Source organism: Acipenser ruthenus, chromosome 30 (assembly GCF_902713425.1).
Source record: "Acipenser ruthenus chromosome 30, fAciRut3.2 maternal haplotype, whole genome shotgun sequence".
In the NCBI taxonomy this organism is placed as follows: Eukaryota; Metazoa; Chordata; class Actinopteri; order Acipenseriformes; family Acipenseridae; genus Acipenser; species Acipenser ruthenus.
In genome coordinates, this window is record NC_081218.1 from 10,860,734 (window position 1) to 10,888,441 (window position 27,708).

The 27,708-nt window shown below is 40.6% G+C and overlaps 1 protein-coding gene across 13 annotated transcripts; it reads right to left on the bottom strand.

Moving 5' to 3' along the window:
• Positions 1-1,954: 1,954 nt before the first annotated feature.
• Positions 1,955-26,495, bottom strand: LOC117430590 (6-phosphofructo-2-kinase/fructose-2,6-bisphosphatase 2-like). Of its 13 annotated transcripts, none has more exons than XM_059004583.1 (17): positions 22,725-22,960; positions 22,036-22,220; positions 19,666-19,791; positions 18,961-19,057; positions 17,422-17,488; positions 17,244-17,318; positions 17,103-17,159; positions 16,891-17,015; positions 16,324-16,531; positions 14,660-14,806; positions 14,190-14,294; positions 13,122-13,251; positions 12,695-12,757; positions 12,275-12,339; positions 9,738-9,929; positions 8,452-8,474; positions 1,955-3,410 (listed from the first exon to the last, which is right to left on the bottom strand). In XM_059004583.1, exons 2-17 carry the CDS (start codon positions 22,106-22,108, stop codon positions 3,263-3,265), a joined length of 1,701 nt encoding a protein of 566 aa, XP_058860566.1. In that variant the 5' UTR covers positions 22,109-22,220; positions 22,725-22,960; the 3' UTR covers positions 1,955-3,262. The 13 variants fall into 13 exon arrangements, with proteins under 13 accessions (XP_058860566.1, XP_058860567.1, XP_058860568.1 ...); XM_034907961.2 differs by lacking the exon at positions 1,955-3,410 and adding an exon at positions 5,142-8,001 and having other exon boundaries at positions 22,725-22,957; XM_059004588.1 differs by lacking the exon at positions 1,955-3,410 and adding an exon at positions 5,142-8,001 and having other exon boundaries at positions 8,431-8,474; positions 22,725-22,957.
• Between the last annotated feature and the right edge of the window lie 1,213 nt (positions 26,496-27,708).

Consider the following 27,708-nt stretch of genomic DNA (forward strand, 5'->3'; position numbering starts at 1 on the left):
GACCAGGGTGAACCAAGGCCAGGGGGTGAAGGGCAATCACAAATAATCAGAAAACAATGGAACAATGGAAAGGTCATAATCGACAACAGTCCTTGCATTGAGAACACTTTATTCTTCAAAAGCAAGCAAAAGCCCTTACACACATGGGAATCAATCAATCAGTTCGTTGTTGCACGTGTAGCTATGCCTGTTCGTTTAATTGCATTAAACATTTATTATGGTTCCACTTCAGCCCTGACGAAGGGTTCCATCGTTGAGATCACCTTCAGAACAGAAGGGTAATATACACATTGTTAGCATTGTTCTGGAATATAACAGCAATAGAATTACTAAGTTGTGTCAGCTTCCAAAACAACATTTGAATAATTAACCGAGTGATTTTTTTCACCACAACCTTGTGCTTCTGACCACAAAGCGATACTAGCAAGTCTTGTAAGAACATGCAACAGCCCGCTGGATATTTAAGCAATTGCGCACTCGGGTATCTCAGAGGGGCAATTAGAGGGAACAGAAGCTGAATTCCAGTAAGCTACTGTAATTTGCTTTAACCACATGACGAGTGTAAACCACAATTTAACACGACAAGTGTAAACTACGATTTAACATGCCATAACTCCAGAGCTCAGCGTGTTTCTGTGTATTTCTTCATGTAGACCAAGCTTGAAGATCCATGTAAGAATAGTTGAATCACACTCAAGACTAAAAAAGAAAAAGCTCTCTTTAGTCAGTGTTGTCTATCTGTCGGGGGTCTGAATTGGATAACACATTGATCCATACTTTGCTAGAAGTTCTACAATAGCTGCCGGTTGACAGGGAGTGGTTACCTGCAATGAGTTACCTGTCCAGATTCTCTGCTGTGTGCATGTTGACTCAGGCAAAGGGAACTTTAGGTGAAGCATGCAATACTATTCATTCTCCAAATAGCTTGGTGTGACGTACACTAGAACAGCATGACGCTTTCCGGGTTGCAGTGCCAAATTCCAGAATTCACAGGAACTGTGCCTTTAAATGGAGATGTAGGTTGGATTGGAGATTTGAATTCTTTTTTATAGTCAGTGGCTGGCACCGGGGGGAACATACCCCTCCTCTTTAACAGAATACTTTGAGGATCTTAGCTAGAAACGTGTGGACACCCAGACCCGCCACTTTAATCCAGATTAAATACTGCTATGCACCTTTTGTCCAGTAGTAGGTGACGGTGGGTATACTTATGGTTATTTCCTGGTGTAACCAAGCACTGAGGTTGGGGTCCTGACATGCCCAGTGAGCTGGTGAATGGTAGTGCTGTGTTGAGCACAGCAGCGTTTCAGTCACTCCAGTTCAAAAGACCTGTCTCTTCTATCTCATCCGCTTTCAAATCCGACCGCCTAATTCACAGCATGTGATAATGACTTTGTTACAACGAAGGTGTGTTTGCATGTACATGAAGTAATGGCTGCCCTGCCCCTTCCCACTAGTGTGATCCATAACACAAGGCAGAATAATGTACTTGACTCATGGCAGGAAACATTTAGCAATGCTCATGATGGATACTTATAAATAATACCATTGTCAGATTAAATGCCTATTTAAAGAAGCTAATGGCTCCCAGTATTCCTGTTCCACCAACGCCCATCTGAAACAGCTTTCTGACATTCAGTCAAACATGCTTATGAAGAGCATCCAGTAGAGGAAAGCTGGGTCCCAGAAAGCTGGTCCCTGTGTACGACTGGTCTGTGTTCCAGGTTTGAGAAGGAGCTGGCAATTAGCCTTGCCAGGGATGATAGGTACTGTGGTTATCTATATACTGTACACGTATCAGAAAATGGAAAGGCAGTTCAAAATAAAAAAACACTTCACGACATTCACCTTGAATGGTAATTTTTATTTTTTTATTACTGGAAAGGCACCACTTAACATAACCCCATAAACTAAACTTGGAAGACATTTGTTGATTTAAGGAGCAATACATGTCTGAAGATTTTTAAAATGTTTTTATTAGCAGTCGTAAAAAATGAAATGTGTATACATGCTGTTAAAATAAATGATACTCATATAATGCAGACAGCAGGTACAGGATTGATTGTGGTTATGTCAGTCTAAATGTCAACAAAAAAAAACATTCTTGCCAGTGAATTAAAGTAGCAATTCACAGCTTGTTTTTTTATTTTTTTTGTGACAAATAACCACGACCTAGCCAGCGACACTGTGCAAAACAAGTCTATTAAAGTCCATTTAAAAAACAGGCACATACTGAATATCTTTTTTGTTTTAAAATAGAAAGAACAATATAAACAGCTTCAGTTCTTCAATTCTGTAAAGACATGAGGTCTATTCAGCTGAGAATCTAAATACCACCAGGATTTAGATAATTAAAATAGGACCCATCCTGAGTTTACTATAGACTAGCCTGCCTGTGGGATGTTTCATTTTTGAACCTCAGGCCATGTATTCATTATTTAAACAGTGATGGCACTTGGATCCAGGGTTGGGGGTCAGTTCCTGTTGTTCAAAATTGGGAATTGATTTTAAAAAGGAATTGGAAACAGAATCGGACTTGCAAAAAAGGACTTGACCCCAACCCTGCTTGGATCTGCCATGGTTTAGATCAACTGAATATACCACAATGGAGTGTTTTATAATTTTATAAAATGATAACACAAAATAAATCATTCAAATATTCACAACTTTCTAGTAAAATATAAAGTATTAGTAGACTCATACACTGTAGAAACACATTCAGTTTGTGTAGTTACAATGCTATAAAACTTTTTGTATTTGCACAGAAAGCTGTGTTTTTACAATGTAATTAGCATGCACAGTTACAGTGCAATTAGTCAGCTGAACAGTGTGCTAATTCTTAAATGTTCTGGTCAGGTTGTGGCAGAGAAGTTGACCTACAGCACACGAGTTGCCCAGTTGATTACTGGCATAGAATGTGTGAATAAATAAAACAAACAACCCTGAAGATGTTTTAAAAGAGATTGGAACGATATGTAGATCACAGAGACAGTGTCGCCAGTCTTCCACAACACTTTTATTAGTTATACAGTGGAGCTTTAAATTACGATGGTTTTAGTTCAAATGCTGTTTTGTCAGCACGACCTTGATCGGAATAAGACGCACAAACATACCGCTAACAGTGGGACAGTGTGTAATTAAAAACAGTAGCTGTTTAAAAATGATAAAATTGCTATGTCTACATGTACAGGTTTTGTTTTTTTCCACAGATTTCCTTGTCCTTGCACCACAAACAAAACACAAAGCGATGACTTCTCTACTGCTACACACAAGCGCACACAAAATTCATCCAGCACACATCCCCCTGAGTGTTCGTTCTTTGGGCAAGTGTTCTTCCTCTCCTCGGTTCCTCACGGGAACAGGGGGGCAGTTTCCAGGGCTTCTTTACGGCTGCGGCTGACCGACGTGTTCTGGAAATGAAAGACACACAGGAATGAAGCTAGGACAAGTCAGTACAGGGTATATACAGTGCGGAGGCCACGAGAAAGCACCACACATGGCAGAGGGCTGAAATTCTTCAAGAAAATACATGTGTCCAAGGAGGCCAGTTAATCATTAAAATCATGGGAAGAAAATATTAGAAATAATGTACATAGGTGCTATAAAGTATGCACCTTCATTTACTTCAACAAGTACAAGACTTCTTCACAGATTTTCTCACTGCCCATTTCTCTTGGTCTATGACAGCTATTGCAGTCTATTCAATTGGTGTAAATGGTGGCTGATCTAAATATCGCCACCGTCTAAATTATTAAAATAGGGAGCTCCCTGGCGTGTTACACTAAAGAGACATGTCTTTATGAACAGAAGAACCTATATTCCCTTGAAGGATTCTGTATTATAGTGGTTTTCAACCCCAGTCCTCAGGAACCCCAGTGTCTTCTGGTTTTCATTCCAACTGAGCTCTTAATTACTTAACTAAACCCTTAATTGAACTACTCATTAGCTTAATTAGGACTTTTTAATTGTTTTCAGCTCTTAAACAGTTGGGGATTTCAACCTAACTCTAAAATGTTATACATTATTATTATTATTATTATTTATTTCTTAGCAGACGCCCTTATCCAGGGCGACTTACAATCGTAAGCAAATACATCAAGTGTTACAATACAAGTAATACATAACTGAAATCTGCAACTTTCTAGGAGCTGAGAACTAAAAAGGTCTAATTAAGCTAATTTGTGTTTCAATTAAGGGTTTAGTTAAGTGATTGAGATTAGACCAATAATTGGTCCAATTAAGTAATTTAGGGCAAAGTTGAAACAAAAGCCACGAGGGACACCGACCCTCCAGGACCGGAATTGCTCACCCCTGGTCTAGGTCTGTTCAGACATCACAAAATAACAGGATTCTAGCAATGGGCACAGCTTTGATTTTCTAAAAAGTCTGGTCCCGTCTATAGCAGTGAAAAAAAGTCTGCTTTCACTCTGTACCTTTTAATGAATGTGCTGTTTGAACTGCGAGTGATTATGTATTTCTGGTCACAGAACAGTGCTTTACTGAACATAAGCTAGAAAAACAACTCCCACATTGTCAGACAGACAGACGCTACTTGTTTGGGTCATAAACATCCCTAAAGCCAGTAAAAGTTCACAAAAAGATCATTGTCAGTACTTCTGAAATCCCACCTCAGAATTTAGCTGATGAAAAACAAATCAAGCATGTACTTCCAGCAGTATACACTACTGCGAACATTTAATATTATTATTTTAATCAAAGTGCCAACTCTCGACATGGTGTATTTTAGATCTGGAGTTCCAGTCTGTAGTTCACATTCCCCTTAAAGAGAAACATTGAAATCCCTTTAGAAGACCATTCCAGTTAGGGACTGTTTTGTTAAGCCTTGTGAGCAAGACCCAAAGGCTCTATTCACAAAACTTTAACTGATAACTTACTTAAAGTTGTATTTATTTATTTCTGAAGTCTTTTCATGAATACAATACCTTTAAATTCCTGCTGTCTAAATACCCTTAGCTGCTAAAGAAGCCAGCGACAGTCTGGATCAGAATAGAGAGTATAGAACTGTATTTTATTAATAGAAACAGATTTTGAGACAACATGATTTACCATTTCCAAGGAAGTGACTATGACAATACTAATTAGTCTGATTTTGCAACTCCTTAATAACACACCAGCACGAGTCCCAAAAAAAAGTTTTTTTATTGAATGCGTAATCTTACTGCTGCATCATCATGATTTGCAACATACAGAAGAACGTTAACAAACAAAACACATCAGGTTTTTATACAATCAGAAATATTGTGCGTTTCCACAGCTTTTTAAAATGAAAATGTAATCCAGTCCTGATCACACACTGCCAATAAATAACACTGAATATATCAGACACAGAAATACATAATCTAACTATTAAATATTAAGAACTCGTCTATATTAAAGCCAAATGTTTGGTTCCGCTATAGCTATACTTTTTAAAAGCTAGGGCGGTAGCAGATTTGTAATTTAATGCACGCCTTTAAAATACATCTCTTTAAATACCTGTGCAAACCTATCTAGTGGTATTACAAAGTTTTTCGTTGTTAGTTCAGTTAAAAGCAAGGATTACAAATATTATTTTAAAATATTAAACTAATCAGCCATTTTGACTAGATAATGATTGCGTTCACAGAAACCTAAAACAAATAAATCTTCCCTAGCATGAATTTCATTTCTTATACCCAGGTTCCACTTATCTTTTAAAGAGAAAATTAAATCGTAAGACTGTAATATCGTGTTTTTAACTTTTACTGGTAATAAGGATTTTATTAAAAGCTTTCAAGCAATATACAAATACTGGTTAAGCATTCCGCAGAATACTAACAGCTTGCAGTGCACAGACTCATTCCTTGTATGGATGTTAGGATATATCTTTCTGTGATGCTCAAATCTTATGAACGACTCACCGATTTGAAAACCTGCATACACCTTCACAACGGAGCAGAAGGAGACATGCGTGACTGCAGACTGTTAGAACCAATCATTCCCCCAAAACCATTAACAGATCAATGGGCATTATCATGTCTGAGCACACAGGGGGTGAGTTGCTGTGTTAGGCAAACTCTCACTGAGTTGTCCAAAGAATTTAGTACGCTAAAATATTTTCCATTTGGGAGTGCCAAAATTTTTTTTAAAAAAATCTTGTGTGTTTCAGTGCAATCCATCCAAGTGAATCTAGTGTTCAGATCAATGAAACACAGAGATTAGCTGTTCCTTGGTGGGCAAGGCCAGCATGCCCTTGCACACAATTCAACTACAGAAAGCTGAAGTCATGACACCATTGCTCAGGCTCAGGGTTTTTGCATGATAATGTTTTGACAATAAACAAGAAAATCTGCAGATAGAAAAAAAAAAACATTCTGTAGTTTTAACCAAATACCAGCTAGTGGTATTTGAATGCACCCATAACAAATATGCCACTGTAATGCATTTAATATACTGGCTTGCCAGGTCAATGGTATACAGTACTGTGCTGTACATACATTCAGCCAGAATACATTGCACATAAGGCTAATATGAGTTAATCAGTAGGTTTTGAGTTAGTTTGTTATTGATTGTTACAGTACAGGTATATTATGTGTGCAGTATGCTTTATACCTACTCACAAACTTACAAATACGTATCTGATATATACATACATACTGTATATATTGTTTACTTTGTAAGGCAGGTGAATGAGTCAAATTCAGAAAGTTAAGGACATGTTATTTAACCTGGTTACAATATAGTTCACATCAAGTTTGCCACTATGTTTTGTATCTGAAAACCCCATGATGTGCAGTTTTATAGTGAATGCCAGTGTTTAAAGTTATAGGTAAAGAGCTGTGGTTGTCACAGTCAACTTGAATAAGGACAACACTGTACTGCATGTGTTAAAACAAATCTCAAATCTTCATTTCTGTTTAAGGAACCCTTTTTTTTAACAGAAGAAAGTCTCTTCAGCGTATACTACTATGGAGTGTCACCCAGCAGCCAAACTAGTGTAAAGTGTCAGGGATTTTCTTTATCCATTTCTCAGTCACACATCCCTCCCTTTACAGACAAATCGACATTCCCTTAAAAGAAACGAGGATCTTTAAGAACAGTACAATTACAGTTATCAATTGATGCTTAACCATAACATACAAAACAGGACATTGTTGCACAATTATTATTGCGAAATGTACATTCCTTAAACCAAGATCTACAAAAATGTAGATTCCACTTGCACAATGACATTCTGAAATGGGCTATCAATGGCCATTGTCTCTCAACGATCACAAAACAAAATAAAGGAAGCGCTTACTACAGAAATACAAATAGATATGCATTACAAAGTCCATGTTGGTGTATATCTCATCAGGAAGGCATGATCAGCCTGTCACTGTTATTATAACAGTAGGACTGATACAGAACTAATCAGCAGTCTCGGGCAAAAGTGAATAATACAATCACAGGAATTAAAAAAAAAAAAAAAAAAAAAATAATGTCCCAGCATCTTTCCCCAGATTTGTGCAATGGATTACTTACTAAACATATAGCTATAATTAAAGTAAAAGGATAATATCAGGGAATAGATATTTCTAGGCAGTCTGATCTCATCCCAGAGCATAACATTTGAAGCCATCAGTGCAAGTACTTCATACGTTATTTAACTTTTTTGAAACCGAGAAAAACACATTCAAATGTACTGGTGGTCCGTTATTGTACTAGAAGCAGGCCGATTAACAAATAAAAAAGCTTGGCTGTGTTTAACAACTTGACACATGCAACTTCAGTTGCAAGCCTGCTACAGTATTGAAGCTACTTATTTACAGAAACAGCATGTGCTTGCACCGATAGCCTCCTTCCACATTGCTTACTATATTTATTACAAAAAATAGACATGTTTGCCGCTGAAGCCGTCAAGAGCAGGAGTTTGAACAGCCGTTAGAAGCAGGTGGGAGCAATGCAAGGGTATCCTTGAGGCTCTACTCAGAAGCAGAGACAGCGACTAGAGACTCACAGGCAGCCAGGCTGGAACGACTCCTTGAAAAGAAGAACACAGGGAAAGCTTTCATCCACACCTGCTCCCAGGTAAGGGTTTACATTATAGGAAACTACACTGCAGAAGCCACTAGATGAAACGTTTCTCTACTCGGCTTGGTTAGAATTCTGATTAAGTGTTTGCAAGTTATGCATAAGGTTTTACATTCAAATGCATACAGTAGGTTCACAATTAATACAATGAATGAGTCAATTGCATTATTGAGAGATTAACAGAAATATTCTTTTAATTAATTATTGTTATTATTGGTCATGAAATTGCTAAGCTGTTTCTTACAGAACTTACTTTTTAATGCACAATTTCATTGATTATTGGCCAGTATATTATCTATATATATATGGTATGAATGTTTAAAATGGTCCAACAAAAATTTTGATGCAATTAGTTTTTAATCAGTGAAGACAATTTACCAGCCTTCTGTAAGTACTCACATGCAGGCATTCCCCAAACGATGCTGTGAAAAGAAAGAAAGAAGGGGGAAGAGAAAGAGAGAAGACTGAGGCACAGATGAAGAGCAAGCACAGCCGTGCACAGGGACTCTTTAAGCTGGGAGGAGGACCAGGGGTGTACTGATTCATTGTGCTCTGATGACTGCTGATACTTTCAGATGATACACCACAGTGTAATAGAGGTGTGACAGTGTATTACAGGTGTGATAGTGTAATACAGGTGTGACAGTGTAATACAGGTGTGTATCATTTGAATTGTGATACCTGACCAGAAGTACTACCTAGCTATATGTAGTCCAAAAATGGTCTAACTAAAATGATCATTTTATCTTGTTATACATCACACAAAGTAGCCCATCAGGACCAGAACATGTACCTACAGACTGTGATGCATATCATATATCAGGTAGAGAAACGTACTGTATCATGAACTAAGTGCATCGTTATTCAATTGATGGTACTTCAAGTGGTGGGCTTGCCTTTCCCTTGCTTACAAGGGTTGAACTCTTTGAATGGGTTTCAAGCTCTAACCCTGAGTACACTGAAGAGGTTTTTTGTCAGTTAATGCTGAGAGTTTTGATTGAGCTGTTTTGAAATTATGGGTGAGTTTTTAGGTTCTCTAACATGCTGGTTTTCTCATTCCAGATCACCACGTTCTATAGTATAGCAGACTGGTATTTCAAAAGCACAGGGGAATTCAGTGTATCCCATAGTATAGCAGAGTATTTCAAAAGCACAGGGGAAGCCTGCTATAAATGAATCCAGTAATGTTGGAGCAACAGAACCCAGAACCACGCAGAACAATTGCAAACAATAAACTGTAGACACGAGGCATTTGAAGGACTTTTACATGCATGCTGGGTTAAGGAACAGGAGAGGAGCTACAGAGGAATTAGTCAACAAAACAGCTTGACAGCAGGTTAATCAGATATTATCCAGGGCATTGCCTTGCGTTCTAACCACAGGTAAAGACGTGGCGCTAATTGACTTATCCAGTCTTGGTTTCTTCCAGTTTTATCTCAGTGTACATGACTGAGTCGCATGATCCGCTAAACCCGAGGAAAGAAAAACACAAACTGCGCGGTTCAAACTACAAAAGAAGGTGATCAATAGTCAGTGTCAGTTCGGTGATTTGCCTAGCGGTTGCAGCACAAATCGATGAACACCTTAACTGGTGCAGAAGCATGGTGTTGATTAATGAAATGCATGTTGTGATTGAGGATGGGGGGGGGGGGGGGGGGGGATGCGATGTAGTGAGTGACACTAACTTGGGTTTGCTGACGCAGCGCCCCCTGCTGCGGCTCAGGGAAGTGCAGCGCCCCCGGTGACGTGGTCAGGGGCAGGCGTGGCCGGTTGCCAGCGCTGTAGAGCCGTGGCCGCTTGACCTGGTCATGACTAGCCAGAGGGGTGAAACTATTCCGCCGCTGTAGGGTCGGGGCTGGATCCGTTCCGCTTTTATCCTGATTGGAGACGGGAGAAACCGGGAGGGTTAAACAGCACCTCCTATAGCTTCATTCAACATCCACTGCCTTCCCGTGCTTGAAGAGGAGCTACAGTGATCAGGGTTGACGTCAATTCAGCTCCAATTCCTTTTTTAAAATCAACCCCCAATTCCTGTTCCCTTTTAATCAATTCCAACACATCGTTGCTCAAAATTGCAATTAGCAGTATTCAGTTAAAATGAGCTTCTCACAGTGTTATCAAGTTACTTAAATGGAAGTCGCCGTTAGTGAATTACATTGGCTTCAAATGAAAGCAGTTGAACAATCGCAACAATTATTATGTCTCTAAAATAACAATTCCTTCAAAGACAATGAATTGGGAATTGATTGTAAAAAGGAATCGGAACTGAAAAACAGGAACTGCCCCCGACCCTGCCAGTGATCCAGGTACACCCCTTGACAAAAGCCTGTTTGGAAGGAGTCAGTTGCATTTTTTGATAAAACTGCAATAGAAATTACAAAATGCAAATGTTCCCATTTCTGTGAAGTAGCACAGACAGCGCATTGTTGATATAAAAAGGTGTAAGACTGAATTAACACACGATTAAACAAAACAACACCAATCAGAAATGACCGTACACATCCCATCATTCACTCTCACAGCATGCAAGTCTGCAGTGCTGAAGAGTTAAAAACTGCCATGGGGTGAATGAACTCCAGGTAATTCTTCAGAGAGAGATGCAAACCCTGCCATCTCTACCACAGCAAACCCACAAACTCCACATGAACAACATACAAATCAGCTTCAAAATAATCCTTCGATTCAAAGCACTGCTGAACAGCATTTAAAAAAATACATTAAAATAAACGCAGTGCACAAGTACATACAAACCTCCTTCTCTCAGATGATTTCGATCTCTGAATCAAACAGTTTAAAAAAACAACTCAACAACACTGTTGAAAATGCTTCACACAAAGTGAAGAGGAAGTGTGTGGAATGAAATAACACCACAAAAACACCACAGATAGGAGACTGCTCGCCACAATCCTGACACACTTAACTGTTAGTCTCAAAATGGAACACACGACTTGGCTCTAGGTATTGATGTCCCTCTCTTACTACAGAGTTAATTGCTATATTACAGGTCAGAAGAGGTCTAAATCTGGAGGTGGATGCCTTTATACCTGCCATTCAAATACAACATTCAGGATAGTAACAATAACATGCATGGTATATAAAAAAAAGCATATGAAAAGTTGCTTACTGGAGGTCTGTCTCTGTGAGTGTTTACTGCTTCAATGTTCAAGTAAAACATCAGAAATTATGGGTGAGTTTTTAGGTTCTCTAACATGCTGGTTTTCTCATTCCAGATCACCACGTTCTACAATATAGCAGAGTATTTCAAAAGCACAGGGGAATTCAGTGTATCCCATAGTATAGCAGAGTATTTCAAAAGCACAGGGGAATTCAGTGTATCCCATAGTATAGCAGAGTATTTCAAAAGCAGAGGGGAATTCAGTGTATCCCATAGTTTAGCAGATTATTTCAAAAGCACAGGGGAAGCCTGCTAGAAATTAATCCAGTAATGTTGGAGCAACAGAACCCAGAACCACTCAGAACAATTGCAAACAATAAACTGTAGACACGAGACATTTGAAGGACTTTTACATAGCAACATGCATGCTGGGTTAAGGAACAGGAGCTACAGAGCAAGTGGGAATCGATTGGAAAAAGGAATTAGAACTAAAAAACAGAAACTGCCCCTGACCCTGCCAGTGATCCAGGTACACCCCCTTGACAAGAGCCTGTTTGGAAAGTGTCAGTTACGTGTTGGGATGAAACTACGTTAAGTAGCACAGACAGGGCATTGTTGATATAAAACACTCCACCACTGTCACTGAGCATTACTGCTTTATAGGCGTAAGACTGAATTAACACACGATTAAACAAAACAACACCAATCAGAAATGACCGTACACAGCCCATCATTCACTCTCACAGCATGCAAGTCTGCAGTGCTCAAGAGTTAAAAACTGTTGAAAATGCTTCACACACATTTATAACATTCATACCATATAAATGTGTGTGAAGCATTTGTGAAAGAGGAAGTGTGTGGAATGAACTAACACCACAGATGTCACAATCCTGACACTTTTAACTGTTAGTCTCAAAATGGAACACACGACTTGGCTCTAGGTATTAATGTCACTCTCCTACTACAGAGTTAAGTGCTATATTACAGGTCAGAAGAGGTCTAAATCTGGAGGTGGATGCCTTTATACCTGCCATTCAAATACAACATTCAGGATAGTAACAAAAACATGCATGGTATATAAAAAAAAGCATATGAAAAGTAGCTTACTGGAGGTCTGTCTCTGTGAGTGTTCACTGCTTCAATGTTCAAGTAAAACGTTTCCACTTTGCAGCCTAAAAGGAAGGGAATAGTGTTTCAGAAAGCCTGCTGTGAGATCCTGCAGCCAAAGCTTTGTGACTTTAGGAATGCACACTGGCATGGACTGGCTGGGTACAGGTGCATAAACAAGGTCTGTCTGCATACGTATTAATATGATTATCCATCTTAGCAATTGTTCAAACCACGTCATCTTGCATAGTCATCTGAGCGATCAGTGAGTCACATGCTCCCGTTTTGCTAAAGGTTTGTTTCAAACAGTAGAAGCCAGGTCTACTCCATGATATATTCTTCCCAATGCATAATAGAGACCTTTATTCCATAATATACAGACCAGTGTATATACTTTCTATCAGGGACATGATGCCTTACCATAAGCAACAGGGGTCAGTTTGAGAACAGTATGCAGTGGGCACTTCAGGTAAGGAAGTTCATCTGAAAATTTTTTAAAAAGATACAAAACTGAATTAAAACTTAGCTTAACTTTTTTTTTTCATTAATATGCTACGAATCAGACTTTTATTTTCCAGCTAATTCCAAATGAAAAAATATTTGAATATTACGTTTTCAAAGACGGTTTGAACATGAAAAAATCTGCCATACTGAAACACTGCCATTCTGAATCCCCTGTCGGTGAGATGAGGTAATAGGCTCTAGAACCACGAAAGCAGATGAGCCCGGCTCTTTTGCATTGTGGTTACGATGCCGGTTCAAGCCCAGCCTCTGTTACAGCAGCATTAAAGAACTATCCAGGCTGGGAGTGAGCCCTGGCTTTGCCCCGCTGCTGCTTGTTCTGTACCTGCGCTCTTGTCCAGGAAGTAGGCGAGCAGACAGCGCATGACGGCCTGGTGTGAGATGACCAGCACGTTCCCCTGCCTCTCCAGCTCCATGATCACGGGCTCCAGACGCTGCACCATGTCCTGGTAGGACTGCACAGAGAAACCGGGATCCAAGTTAGAGCAGGGCAGGGCTGACCCCTTCCTAATCATCCTGGCCTCAATCCCACAGGGGGCTAACAGGGTAATCTCTGCCTCCGCAGTGGAGATCTCGCTCTAAGCACAGACCTTTTTTCAGGCTGAATTCCACTGCTCACAGCCCACTGCTCTAGTCCTAACACATTGTGTCCTGTAACCTGGGGTTTGGTTTCACACATCAGTGGTGTAGAGAACACAGGAATTATACAGTCATTGAAAAGACAAAAAATAATGTTGAGGGATGTCTAACCAAATGATTTAAAAACACTTTACTGTATGTGCTATTGTATATGTTTTGGAAACAATTTGAAAGGTTATATAATGTCAATAAACAAGCACTGATTCAGAAATATATGCAGAAATTCCTATTTGCCTGCAAGTTTGGGTGGCATGTGTTATATTAGTCACTCATGCATGTATGAGCACATATCTGTATGCAGTCAAGAGTCTCTAAAAGCATACCTTTGTGTGTACTCAGCACGTGTAAATTTGCATTTTTGATTAGCGTTGCCGCACCTTGGTGATGGCTATTACTTTAATGTTTTCTGCTTGGGGTTAAGATTTCCTTTTTTGTATCATTTTCTGTCGCAGTCACTACATCTTGGTGACTTCTTAAAAACTATGACCCTGTCCCCTTGCAACGCCCCAGTGCACATACGCAATACTGTATCACATCCCTTCGGTTTGTCACCAATCTGTTTTTTGACAAGCTCAGGAAGTGGTGACAGCAACAGGAAATGACAAAGTGAATCCGAACAAAAGGAAGATTAGTGTCTGAACCTTCCTTGGATGTTAGACAATGCTGCCACCCAAAGGACAAGCCCTGAACAACACACTGCACACTCTGTAACCTCCTCCTCTCTCTCGCTCTCTCTCTCAGTGCAATACCGTACCTCTCCTCCTGGGTAGCGGTAGTGATATTTGTCCTGGTCTCGCAGGGCAAATTCCTCTGGGTAAGAATCCTGGATCATCTCGTAGGTCATCTCTTCACACACCCCCTGCGCCCGGCAAATAATCACAACATATTTCAATATTAATCCTGAAGAACTGGAGAAGGCAGACCTTTGTGATAAGAACTCTTACATCCCGGCCATCTTTCTGTTCCCTTACAGTCCTGTCTGCAGTTACAGACTGGCTGGAACACCAGGCTGATCCAAGGTCTCGAGCGAGACAGGGTTCAGCTCCATCTGTTTTCTCTACAAGGAAGCGCTGCCCTTCAGTATCTGAGGTGCAATGAAGTTCACATGCTGACAGTGCCTAGTTAACTGGCATTTGTAGGAGCTGGCACACTGTGCTTACTGAAAATGGTGTCATCTGAAATGGTTAGCTCACGTTTACAGTAAACGCTCTAGGCACCCCTCACCGCGTCAATCTCATTCAGGATCTTCCACTGCTCGTACGGGGAGCCTAGCTCCTCGGCGGTCTGGATCGTCCTCCGCAGCTGGCTCGTCCACACCTTCAGATCAGCCAGCTTCTGCTGCTTGATGAACTCCCGCAGGGCATGGGCGAACTGCGGGGGAGACAGCGAGACTGAGCAGCGGGATAAAGCAAAGACGTTCCCATAGCCTTGCCTGCTCCAGGATTCTTCTGATGCCCTGACTTCAATTGGTGTGGTCCTTTACTTGTAACCCTTAACTCACAGTTTTTATTTATTAATAAAAGTTTGAAAAACACTCTTTAGAGAAGTTGCCCTGCCAAAACTGTGAAAAAAACCCGACATCATGCATTATAAAACAGACACATAGATTGATAGGAAACGTATACTAGTGCAATTATACACGCTGTGACTGAAGGGGTTACTCTGCATTAATATATGTTACTCTGCAAGGATATATTTTCAAATAAAAATGCAGTCATTACTTAAAGAACTCTTACAGAAGGAAGGGCCAGTGATCTATAATGTACCCCAATTCATGCCTCCTGATACATTTGAGAGATGTGGATACAGCCGTTGAATGTATCATTAAATATAATATTGAATGCATCATTAAGTAATGAATAGGAAAACGCGAAAGGTGCAGTATTTAATGTATCGGAAGACCAACGCAGGCAACAGTCAAAACATTTGTCAGCATGGAGCCATTTAGAAACAGGGTGTGCATTTGGCTGATGAAGATCCTTGTCTTGCTGTGTCTGGCTTAGCCTGGTGGGTCCCTGTGTGTGGACAGCTGTCTTTGATATTGCTGTCAGTTAGATTAGTGCTTGGCGCCAGTGACTGCATTAGAATGTACTGTATCTATTTTTCATGGCTGCAGTAATGGGCAGTTTGTATTTATTTTGTCATCTCTGTTGACATCACTGTTAATTTGTGTCCTTGTAATCCAATAAAAGAGTGAAGAAGTAAAAAGGCTCAAGACCCGCCACATCACAGACCGATAATGAATCTGCTAACCTCTTTAACTAAAATGATTCAAGGACCAAAAAGAAGTAAATACAATGCAATCAAATCAAAGCTAATCCTAAAAAAAAAGTTTCCCATAGTAGAAGCACAGCAAAGTGTAATACAGCATATATAAGCCCAGAGAAGTATGGGGAAGGATACTAAAAAAACATGGTACACCACGGCAGACTATGGTAAATGCATAGTAAAAGCTGGGGAAAGCACGGGAAAACTGCACAATCGCTGTGCAAAAGTAGCATGATCAATTTTTACAGGGGAAAGCAGCACCACCACTATTTAAATCACTATTTTACATATCCTTTACCAGACAAAAATACACTAAGCATAATTGAATCGTGTGGCCGTCGCTGAGGAAGACTGTCTGGTGATCCAAGGGTGACTGGTCTCCACAGTTGAAGATTTCACCGTGCAGCTAGTGGTGTTACACAAGCATTTCCTGTATGAAATAGCCACAAGGGATGCTAGTTGGGAAATAGCCACAAGGGATGCTGACTCAAAGCTCTTTTTAAACGTATACAGCAGTGTTTAGATCTGCTAGATGGCTTGGACCCCTAAATCACGGGTTACTCACTCTCACTCTCACTCTCTCTCTCTCTCTCCTCTCTCGCTCTCTCTCTCTCTCTGACCTGCTTGCCGCGTGCTGACAGCTCTGAGTCGCCCCCGATCTTGCCCAGGACGTTGTGCTGGCTCTCTCCGTGGCGGCAGAGGTAGATGGTGCGTGGGTGAACGTGGATGTTCATGAGATAGTAGACGATCCTGCTTTGGATGTAATCCTGGACTCTGTTCACGAGGAAGCGCCGGCCCACGTTGATCACTTTAATGAAGGACAAGTCTCTGTCGGAAACACAGACCAAGCGCAACGGACACCTCTGTTAGACAAGCACAACCAGGCCAGACATAAACCCAACTACAAACTGTACAGCTTTCACATGTACCTGTCAGTTTATCTGGGAAAAAATCCTTCTCTATTCTTATAGATTAATTCAAATTACAACCCTGTAATGCCCAAGCTATGCATTGTATCACATGTGATAGGTATTATAGGGTTAAAATAAGGACAACTCCTCTTCTGGCCACTGGGTGTCCCCACTGTCTTCTCTACAGGTGAAATTCTTCTGCAGCAATCTCCTTGCAGAGCTACCTGATACACTGTATTAAGGCTTCCTTGTCTCATACAAGGGAGTCCTTCTTACTTGTCATCGTGATCTGGATCCAGGGGCTGGTATGTAACCTCGTAGCACGCGATTCTCTTCAGGAAGTCGTCCATGACCCGTTCCCTGTGCCTTTCAGGATAGTCCGGGCTGGACACCTTCACTTCCTGTTGAAGAATAACAGTGTTGTATATCATTAGAATGGAGGATAATGCAATGCTTTTCCACTGGGTTTAACAGCATACAGTACATACCAATATATTAGCAGCAATGACATCAGGATCGTCACACACAGACTCCACGAAGAAGACCTGGAAAGAGACACAGGGGGAAAATGATTCATAATGTGGTATGTGTGTGCACAGTACAGTCCTTTATAATGGCAAGGCATTTACCTTGTACGAGTTTTCCTTTGCGAAACTAAGGATCAGATCTCTTCTTTCCCTGGTTGTGTTTGTGGCATCAAATACCTGCAGTGGAAATGCAGTCACAGCACCATGAGATGAGATTTCATGAAGAATAATAAGAGTGTATTGCAAATGGGAGGGGAAAAAAGCAACATGATCAGCTTACAGCGATTTGCCCCCCTTCCTCCGTCAAATAGGCTTGCACATCTTCTAAAGCTACCAAGGCACACTGTCTGTGGATGACAAGAGGAACCTTAAAAAGGAGTCTGAACCTTACCATTCATTCTACATGGAAAACACATTCGGGGCTTTAGCAGTTTCACCCATGCCAGGTTGTGCTTGGAGTTTAGCAGCTACAGTTTATAAATCATCACTTCAGTGAACTTTATACAGACTGCACTGCAATGCATTGACTGCAATGCAATGGCAGTGCGAATTGCATCCTGGTAAGATGTTTCACTGATAAAAGAAACTTCTGCTTTCTGCTCAGACAACTATTGGTATTTATGTGTGAGATACACAGTAATAGTCCAGGGATGGAAATAAGACTCTTATTGCATAGCGGTTTCACCCATCCCATGTTTTGCTACGAGCTTGATTAGCCCCAGTGTGTATAGGCAACAAGCTCAGGGGCGTCTGATTAAACTCAGGAATAGATCACAATGCTATGTAATGTGAGAGTCTTATTGCCATCCCTGTAGTAAGTGACCCAAGTGTTATGTACACACAGAAGCTGGTTTGTGTTTTACACAGTTTGGGCATGCGGGATGGATCCCAGTTCTGCTTATCTCTAGTACAGAGTACAGTAACACCCTTTCCCCTTCAAAACAGTGTGTTTTTAATAGCACTCCGACAACTTGTTCCTGTGACAACGCCTCAGCAGCACACTGCACCCTTCATAATGCCATCCCTACTGTGTCCTCTAGGGACCGCTGTTGAGCTGAAACTCAGTATTCACTCTCGTCTTTAATTAACTCCCAAGGAGAAAACGCCTAATGTTTCTAAACCGAGTATTAAAAACCCTTTTAAGAAAATCACACAATCAAAATGAGTAAGTAGCAGGACAGGTCTAGTAGTGGTGTTTGAAGGGTATTTGGTCATTTGAAGATTTATAATACAGTAGGTTGTAAGTACAGTACAGTGCTGCATTTGTGTTTTTATCTGGGTTGGGGGGGAGTACCAGGTACTTCTCTAATCTTTCTTCTTAGGGATATTACCTTCATACTCTGGTAAAGACTGACACAGTGCATATATCTTTATGACTTTCACCTGCAGTAGAGATTAACTAATTGGTAAGATCCCACAGCATACTGTAATCTTTTTATCGACCAGCACATTTTTTTTTTTAACAGTGAATTAATCACTGCAATAATTCTGTGCTGTGCAGGTCTGATAAAGATTTTAAATACGGCATGCAAGTGTTTTATTTCCACACTGCAGATCGCTACTGCAGGCAGATGACTCAACCGTATTCATCATTAAGATACTGAAACTATTCCAGCACAGCATGCAAGAGTCTCTTTCATGGATATCTTAGTGTTAAAAGGGTTAATCCCAGCTTGCTATTGCTACGGGGACTATCAGCTCTACCAGTGCAGCAGGCTATGCTTATACCCTTGCATGTTGCAACAGATGTGTTAGCGTGCATGTGTTTGCATGTCTGTTAGTGTCTGCGTGTGCGTGAGAGCAGGATGCAACCTCTTACTTTCTGATTTCCATGGCTTCTTTATTGTCGTGTCGAAAGAAGTCGTAGGACTTGTACATTTTGACAGCCTCTCGACGATACGCACCCAGGTTGAAAACTTAAAAAAAAAAAAGATTAGGAAGAATTATTACAATCAATCATCAGCTTTCTGATCATTTTACAATTTGTGCACTCCATTAAAAAAAAAAAATCACTATCAAATAAAATAATAAATACAGATGCCTATCCTAAATCACAGTAAACATTTACCAGGACTTTGGGGGAATCAAAGCCTAGAACAAACTAGAAGGCAGAGTTGATTACATTAGACAGAATTGGAGCTATATGAAATGGGTGCTAGCTCTGCTATAGAAGTGTCCTATTGCAGTCATCAGTTTATATTCACAAAGCATTACCTTCACTTCATTCCTTCCATTCAGTTCCTATTCAGGAAGAGATACTTAATATTCTGGAATGGAACTAAGAATGCCACTGCATAGCTGTTGGGTCTATTCCAGGTTTCACTGTGGGTTTAATTAGACGCTGTGTATAGATAGCAAGATCAGGCATGTCTAATAATAAAGTATGGTATGGATCAAACTGCTGTGCAAATGGATCACACATGACACGGTAGTAAATATAAGTACGTTTTTAGTTACAGTACCATGAGGATTATTATTCTAGCAGCATGGCCCCCCCAGTCCCGTGGAGTCTGAAAGCACTCACCCTTGGTGGGCACTCCAATCCAGTTGAGGTAGCGCGTGAGCTTCTTGGACATGTAGGTCTTCCCTCGCGCCGGGAGGCCGGTCATCACAATCACGGTGGGGGAGTTGGTCATGTAGGAGGCCCATGCTGGACAGACAGACACGCCTAGCCGTTAATAACACCCCCCAGAACAATCTTCTGAAAACCCACAGAGGCACCGCTGTTTATATGGTCTACGGCAGTTCATTCCTGCCCCTGCAAACTTCATGAAAATCCTCAATCAATCCAGATAGCCAGGCTTGTGTGTGCACTGTGTCAATGCAGTGGTGATGCCAGAGGGATTATTCTGCACAGCTGGGTGTGAAACACAAACCTGAGCATCTGTCTTGAGTAAAACTAGGCCACGCTGTGACAGCAGGGTCCTGACAGAATGGGGTCTGTTCAGTAGATCAAAGCTGCTGCTGCTGCTGCTGTTCAAATCATACCCCTAAAGTCCCAATATAAATCCATTACCTGGAGGAAAAGCACTGAAGGCTTATATATTACAACAAAGCTAAGTCTTGGGTGGTCCTCACCACTGTTATTTTATCTTGGCGAGAGCAGAGTATAAAATTAGATTGAAGTAAATAACTGCTACTCTCATGTAATAATATATATTATATGCTAAATAAACTTGTTATTTTGAACTACTTGTATTCCAGTAAATCACCCCCAAGAGAAACCAGTAAGAATATAAAGGACATGGTGTTTCCTCAGTGAGCCATTTTTCTTTATTTAGTTGGTTTGTTAGATAAGCCTTGGAAAGCAGTGCAAAGAGCTGAATGATAATGAAATGACCAATTAAACAGGAAAAGACAGAATTACAAACATCTCGGTAGCAGTGGCACTTATCATTTTTAGATCTAGACAGAAAACATGTTTACCGCTGATAACACTGTAATCAATGATCATTTTCCAATAAAATCAACCCTTGAATTTTTTTCCATTGCTTTATATACGGGGAAAATGGCATCCTCATATGAGGCTATTTGCATCTTACATATGTCCCCATATAAAAACTAGGAGATTTTTTATTTATTTTTTTTAAATCTGGGTCAGTGTGCATGAAAGGGTTAACAAGACACAACAAAAATTGATAACTGCTTATTGTTCCAAACTCCTGTCAGGAATGAACAGAATTCAGCAGTGATCCTCTCGCTCTCACTCACTCACTCATTCACTCGTTCTCTCTCGCTCTCTACAGGCTGCCAGTCCTGGCCTCCTAACTGAGTGTGGTGCCAGTTTCCACCATGTGAGCTCCACATGACATTCACACAGCACCGTGACCACAGCATGACCTGCTGTGCTGCAGAGACGCACACTACACATCCTGCCATCTTTACATGAGGCGGGAATGGGACTGCCTTTACATATTTATTATGTGTGCTTAATTAGACACACCTGAGGCTGTGAAGGAGTGTGGCTGCTGACTGAACCTGGCTGACATGGAACCGGCTGGGCTAATGGAGCTGCTGTTTTGGCTCACCTGGTCCTGTAGAGAAGTTCGACTCTCAAGACCTCAAAATAACCTCCCAGAATGGGATCCACTTGAAACGACTCCTTGAAAACTGCTTTAACACAGTCCTTCAATGAAATGTCCAAGACTGAGTAATATGGGATGAACTTTGCATGCTCCCCTTTCGTTCATATTCATTTTCCAGCCCTGTTTCTGTTTCTAGCCCCCTCAACAACTTTTCTGAATCACTGCGGAGTACAAACTCTCAGACAGTGTCCTGTGCAGGATCATCTTCCCTGGACGGACTGCAGATAGCTCTCCTGTGCTGCACTCTCGCGGGATGGCCTCCTTGAGAACAATCCCCAACCTCCACTGTACAGAGGGTTAAACGCTGCATCAAAGCACCTCTCCCACTGCACTTGCACACACTTGTTAAACAGCCTTGCACCAATCTGCAGCCTGACTGTTATCTGATGACTTTGAATTGCTACTCTTTCTTCTGCCCTGCCCTGGAAAGTGAATGAACACCCAGTTAAAGCTAAACAAATATTGACATTGAAACACTGGTGGTACATAGAGCTGTCCTCAGAACTCTACTGACAGTGTGCATCATCCCTTTTATTATACAGTCTCACTGACGAGCTTACCATTTAGAAAACTACTGTTCAGGTTGCGATAGGTATTTTCACTTAAATGAATAGCTAAAGGCACAAGGTCACATAGAGTTTTTAACATAACAAGGTGGTAATCATCATTATCTTGTGTTAAGAACGATCCAAGTGATGTGTTTAGCAGGTTTCAAGTAAGAGCTTACAGTGAAAGCAACCTTTGGATGATGTAAGCAAAACGGACTATTAATAAGGTCTGCTTTCCGAGTGTACAAAAATCATACTTACAGGATTTTTTCTCACAGGATCTCAAGTGACTTTTCCTGGTCTTTCCAGCCTCTTGCCATGAATCCGTGGCCATGTCTCTACTCTAATGGCACTGTCCACGCTGACAGCTAGCTGGACGGACAGACAGACAACCCCACGGAACACTTGGGGACCGAGAGCTCTAGAAGCGAGGAGTCTCCATAACTCTAACAAGAATCGACAGCTAGACTTAGTTTGGCACAGTATTAACAGAAGGCTTTTCAACAGCAACCAGCAAGTTATTGGTGTTTATATATAAATCAGTTATTATTAGCACAGCTAAAATAGGTATCCTAATAAAGAAATCATTCATTGTAACATAGTTCTTCCTATAATTCATTACTACTTGCATTTGAGGAGGATGTTTGGCAGAATTAGTAGCTTTTTAAAAATATATTGCAGGGGGTCCTGGCTTAAATAAAGTAGCCCACATCATCCTGGCTGTTAAAATGACCAGTATCGGGAGCATTCATGGTCATAGACACACAGAAATCCTTTTTAAATTTCAGCTTATGCAGATAGAAACCATGGATGATGTGGGTGTCTCTATTCAAGCAGGGTCTCCACCAAGCTCTGTCTATCTGCAGATCAATGAAATCAAGAACGACATACGCTGTGACATTCATTTGGTCAACTGTGCTCCAGTGCGGTACTCTGAGATGAAAAGATACCTCGCAGGTAAATTGAATTGCTCTCTCCCTGTTTGTGTGTGGTTACTGCAGCAGTCTTCAGCTCCCTTTGTACTCTCTTCTCTCCTCTCAAGCCTTCCTCAAGCCCCCCTGTAGACCTCAGTCAGTCACTCGCACTGCAACAGACAGTCCAATGTGCCGGTAACAGGGTCTAGAGTAAGGAAGCTGTTTCTGTGCTGCAACATGACCTTCCCTGTTCACGTTGCACAAGGAGGTACAGTGAAGGTGCCGTCCCAACGTCACTGCCTTTTACCGTAAACCTGCTAATACTGGCTCCAGCTGGTTATGCTCCTGCTCAGCCAGCCATGTTATATAAATACCGGTGTGTATTTGTTTGTTTGTTTGAAATTTGCACTAAGAGACACATCTGAATGGGCCATCTCTTCTGAAAGGGCTCCCTGGAGCACACATTGAGAAGTGCAGCAGAACGTGCCTCAACACATTTTGACTTACAACTATGTCTGCGGTAACCCTTTAAAGTTAAGGAATGGGTTTCCTGTGAAAATGGCAATGTTACACCAATAAGAAATGATGCACACATAAAAATCGGTTTGTACAGACTGCTTAATGCACTTCAAATGGCTAAACATGTGCTAATTTAGTACAGTATCTGTGTTTGGGTGCACTCTGCTGTCTCAACAGCTGAATTACAGTCTATTGCATGAGCTGGAGAGTCTTACTGTACTGCACGTCTTAAATGATCATTTAATTTTCCTGTCCAGCAGAAAAACCTCCACATTTATTCTAATTAGCATTTTGCATCTATTCTGTCAACTATAAAAAAAAAAAAAAAAAAAAGCACAGCACCGACACAAAACAAGACGCCCTGCTCGCTGTTTCTGAAACCATTCCTGCAGCAAATGGAGCGAAATGATGGCCGAGTCATGCTGCCTACGTGTGCAAAAGCAAAATGCGACCTGGTGTGTACACACTACTCCACGCAAACACAGTGACTCACACTATCACAGCACCACACAGAGGGCTGATTCAGCATCTGGACCTGCCTCACGTATTACAAGCATCAGCACCCTGTGTGCATATTGTGGCCATATGGTGCAAGCTGAAGGAGTGTTGCTAGTCAGCGTTTTCAAATTGCTGGGTAAGTATATGGTTAGCTGTTAATTAGCAGCATCAATCCCTACACTTAAAGTGACAAACACAATGGAAATTCTTGCACCTGTTTACTGTTGACTGAAGTTATCAAACAGGCACCTTGCGGGGGTTCCCGATGGTTGTCTGGGTGCTGCAAATGTATTTTAAAGCCCCTCCCTTCTCCTCTCCTACCCTGTTTTATTTATTGCTATTGACTTAACCAGGTAAGTACACATGGAGGCAGAAGGCTCGTTTACAAGGGGGTCCGGACACAAAAACACAGGTCACATCAGCAGCATCTGAACACAGAATTTCAACACATTAAAATAAGAGATCACTGGGGTACAAACAAGGAGTAATAACAGCTCCACCAGCAATAAAGTGGTATGAGGAACATACTCTACTTACTGCAAGCAGTAACCTGCCCTGAATTCCAGCTTTGCACAGTTATTTAAAAGAATGGCCCACATCACAGGAAACTCATCTGCACCTCTCACAGCATCCAAGAACACAGAACATGCTTTTACTTGAATCAGCTTTAAATGTTTATGTGCAGTTAAATTCGATTCACAAGAGTGCTGTCGTGTCAGATGCTAACATCTCATTCAGTTCTCAACCAGCACTGAAACAATCGAAGCATTGTTAAAACAAACTGACTGTAAGGCTCAAGCACCTGTCAGTGTAGTGTGCGACCATAATCAGATCTGAATTCCAGATTCATTGGGCAACTCAGTGCGTGAAATTATAGAATTGTCAAGGGTGTCATTTGTACACAACATGTACACTGTTAGTTGCACTATAAAATCTTTAGTCAAAATACTTCCTATTAATTTAAAATTATTCATAAATGTGTATCCGTTACAGGAAACACAGAATGCACAGCGAAATGCACTGTGCAATGTACTGTGCAATGACAGTTTACTGTATGGAGCATTACAACAGGTTCATTCTTATGTCAGAATGCCAGCTGACATCACTAAGACAGCATCACTAGGATGCTGGGATGAGTCGAAATACCTGAAGTCAGTGGAGGGCATAACCTGGAAAAGGTGAGCATGCAAAATATTGTATGATAGCTATCTGAAACCGAACCGACATTTTAAATGCATTAAGAAAAGCTCATATGTAAGAGACAAGCACAAAGCTAAGGTCACCGAGCTCGATGCTAGGGTATACCAATAACCACTAGGGTCAAATCAATCGGCTAACACAGAGCGCATAGAACGATTCCTTATATAGTCAGACAGCATATACTGTATATATATATATATATATATATATACACACACACACACACACGCACTGCTGTGCAAAAGTCTCAGACATGCTGCATTGTTCTACTCTGATGCATTATGAGCATCAACAATTTACTCAAAGCCTCCACTAGTGTGTTCTACTATTATAACAACCTTGACTTGCATAAATCAGGAAAAACAGTGAGTGAAATAGCTCGCATCACTTGATTTTCAAGGTGTGGTATCCGAAGCATAATCAACAAGCACAGAGAAACATCATCTGTAATTGACAAACCCAGGACTGGAAGACCCAAAAACGCTGTCTAACAAGGATGAGCAATACTTGAGATAATATCCTTAAGGAATAGAAAGACAAGTGTTGAATTGACAACAGAACTGGCAGAAGGCACAGGTGTCGTTGTCCATCCATCAACAGTCCAAAGCACCTTTGACCATTGTTCCATAGTCCAATGTCTGTAAGTGTAAGTCCTGATTTCAAGAGTGACCTTCGTACTGTTGATTTGATGGACAACGACACCTGTGCCTTCTGCCAGTACTGTTGTCAATTCAACACGTGTCTTCTTTCTATTCCTTAAGGATATTATCTTCAAGTATTGCTTATCCTTGTTAGACAGCTTTTTGGGTCTTCCAGTCGTGGGCTTGTCAATTGCAGATGATGTTTCTCTGTGCTTGTTGACTATGCCTCGGATACCACATCTTGAAAATCGAGTGATGCGAGCTATTTCACTCAATGTTTTCCTTCTTTATGCAAGTCAAGGTTGTTATATTAACAGTAGAAAACACTATTGGAGGCTTTGAGTAAATTGTTGATGCTCATAATTCATCAGAGTAGAAAAGCGCAACATGTCTAAGACTTTTTAGATATTTTCCAAAAGCACTAATACAAATTGTGTTTGGTTTTGCAAGCGGTATGAGAATCGATGCAGCTCCAATGAATAGCGTGTATATTCAGCTGCTCCTCGACTGCGTAGGTGGTTTAAACAACACCAATTAATAGGCTATGTGTGTGTTGTTCATTGTTAACCGAGAATATTCGTAATTAAAACCGAAGCTCACCTTTTTTCCTTGCAGGGACTGACATCTTCAATAGACAGCCACAGGTTTACAAACGCCCATTTTCAAGACGTCACAAGTGACGTTGATTCAAACACTTCTTGAGTTCAACGTCATTTGATTCTGAAGGATACTCATAATCTCGACTTTTATATAACCGCTATAACTGGGGCTATAAAAACAGTCTGGATAGAACTGCAGCTGTAATTATGCATTATGACTTTGTGTCAAGCATTATGTTTCAACATACCATTTTCATATAAAGAAGCAGCATACTGTATACTGTACCGTACAGAAATTAAAGCTACAGCAACACGTGCTAATCTCTACACTAAAATACACTTGGTAATAAGCATACCTCGCTGGCTGTCCAGTTTGTTTACAACAACCCAAATACTGGCTACAGTGTTATTTAATATGTAGTGTATTGTGTATTTTTTTCAGCCAATAAGAACTATGCGTAGACGTCACAGGCCGGCGCACACACTGAGCCGGTGACGAGTCACACATCCTGAGGGAGTCTGTGGCTGCGTTCGCGTTACTCCTAAAAAGTCTGCGTTGCCTACGGGATCTGCGCTTGACGTCATGGTCTGCGTAGACGGAGCTGGGACAGTTTTTTTTGTTCACTGTTCCCATACAGCTCCATCATAACTAGACTGGTAAATAAATTATGCAAAGACTTATTTCAGTCACCCCAAGACCATCTTTTATTAGGAATCTGTTTAATCAATTACATTTATGTACATCAGTTTTATATGGAGGATATTCCATGCCAAAATTATAAATAAATACATGCATACAGGAATAAATAAATACATGTTGAAATAAATAAATACATGGAGATTTATTTATTTATTTATTTATTTATTTATTTATTCCTGTATTTATTTATTTTTAATTTTGACATGGAATATCCTCCATAGTTTTACTAGTCTCGTTTGAAAATTAAATGCATAATATGCGTACCGATATTTGTCATTCATGTGATATCTTGTAAGAATTGTAAGTCGCCCTGGATAAGGGCGTCTGCTAAGAAATAAATAACACTATGTAACACAATTTTTGTTCCTGGGTAGTAAAGTGTTATTTCCTAATTGCTTATGCCTCAAAAGTATAGAAAATGGCTATTATTCCCCACAAACTTTGCTTTTGTGACCAGGACAGTGATATTTTGAAATTTACCTGTTTCCAATGAGAAAACGGGCGAATTTGTGTCTTTTCGTTCACATAAAGTCAGAAAAAAACAACATATGAATCCAAATTAACATGTATTTATACTAAAGTAATACAAAAATGACTACAAAAGATTTAGAAGTGAGTAGTTTTTCGAGATTTACGATTATACTGTAAATCACTTTCATGAATCAGCCCCCAAATGTAGTCTCCCATCATGTTCTCGTTATACTGTCCTTGGTAGCGGCGTTCAAAGTCCAGTATATCCTGGTGGAAGCGCTCGCCTTGCTCCTCCGAGTACGCTCCCATGTTCTCCTTGAATTTATCAAGATGAGCATAAAGGATATGGACTTTGAGGGACAATCCTACAGCCCATTGTGCCGTAGTTCTTC

What these genes read in the sequence shown, in the direction of transcription:
- LOC117430590 (XM_059004583.1), bottom strand. Translation starts at nt 22,108, where the DNA reads ATGGCCACGGATTCATGGCAAGAGGCTGGAAAGACCAGGAAAAGTCAC. An exon ending in TCCTGAATGAGATTGACGCG is followed by an intron (nt 14,295 to 14,659) that starts GTGAGGGGTGCC and finishes TGCCGGGCGCAG; the next exon opens with GGGGTGTGTGAAGAGATGAC. An exon ending in CTCACAGAGACAGACCTCCA is followed by an intron (nt 9,930 to 12,274) that starts GTAAGCTACTTT and finishes GTCTCCAATCAG; the next exon opens with GATAAAAGCGGAACGGATCC.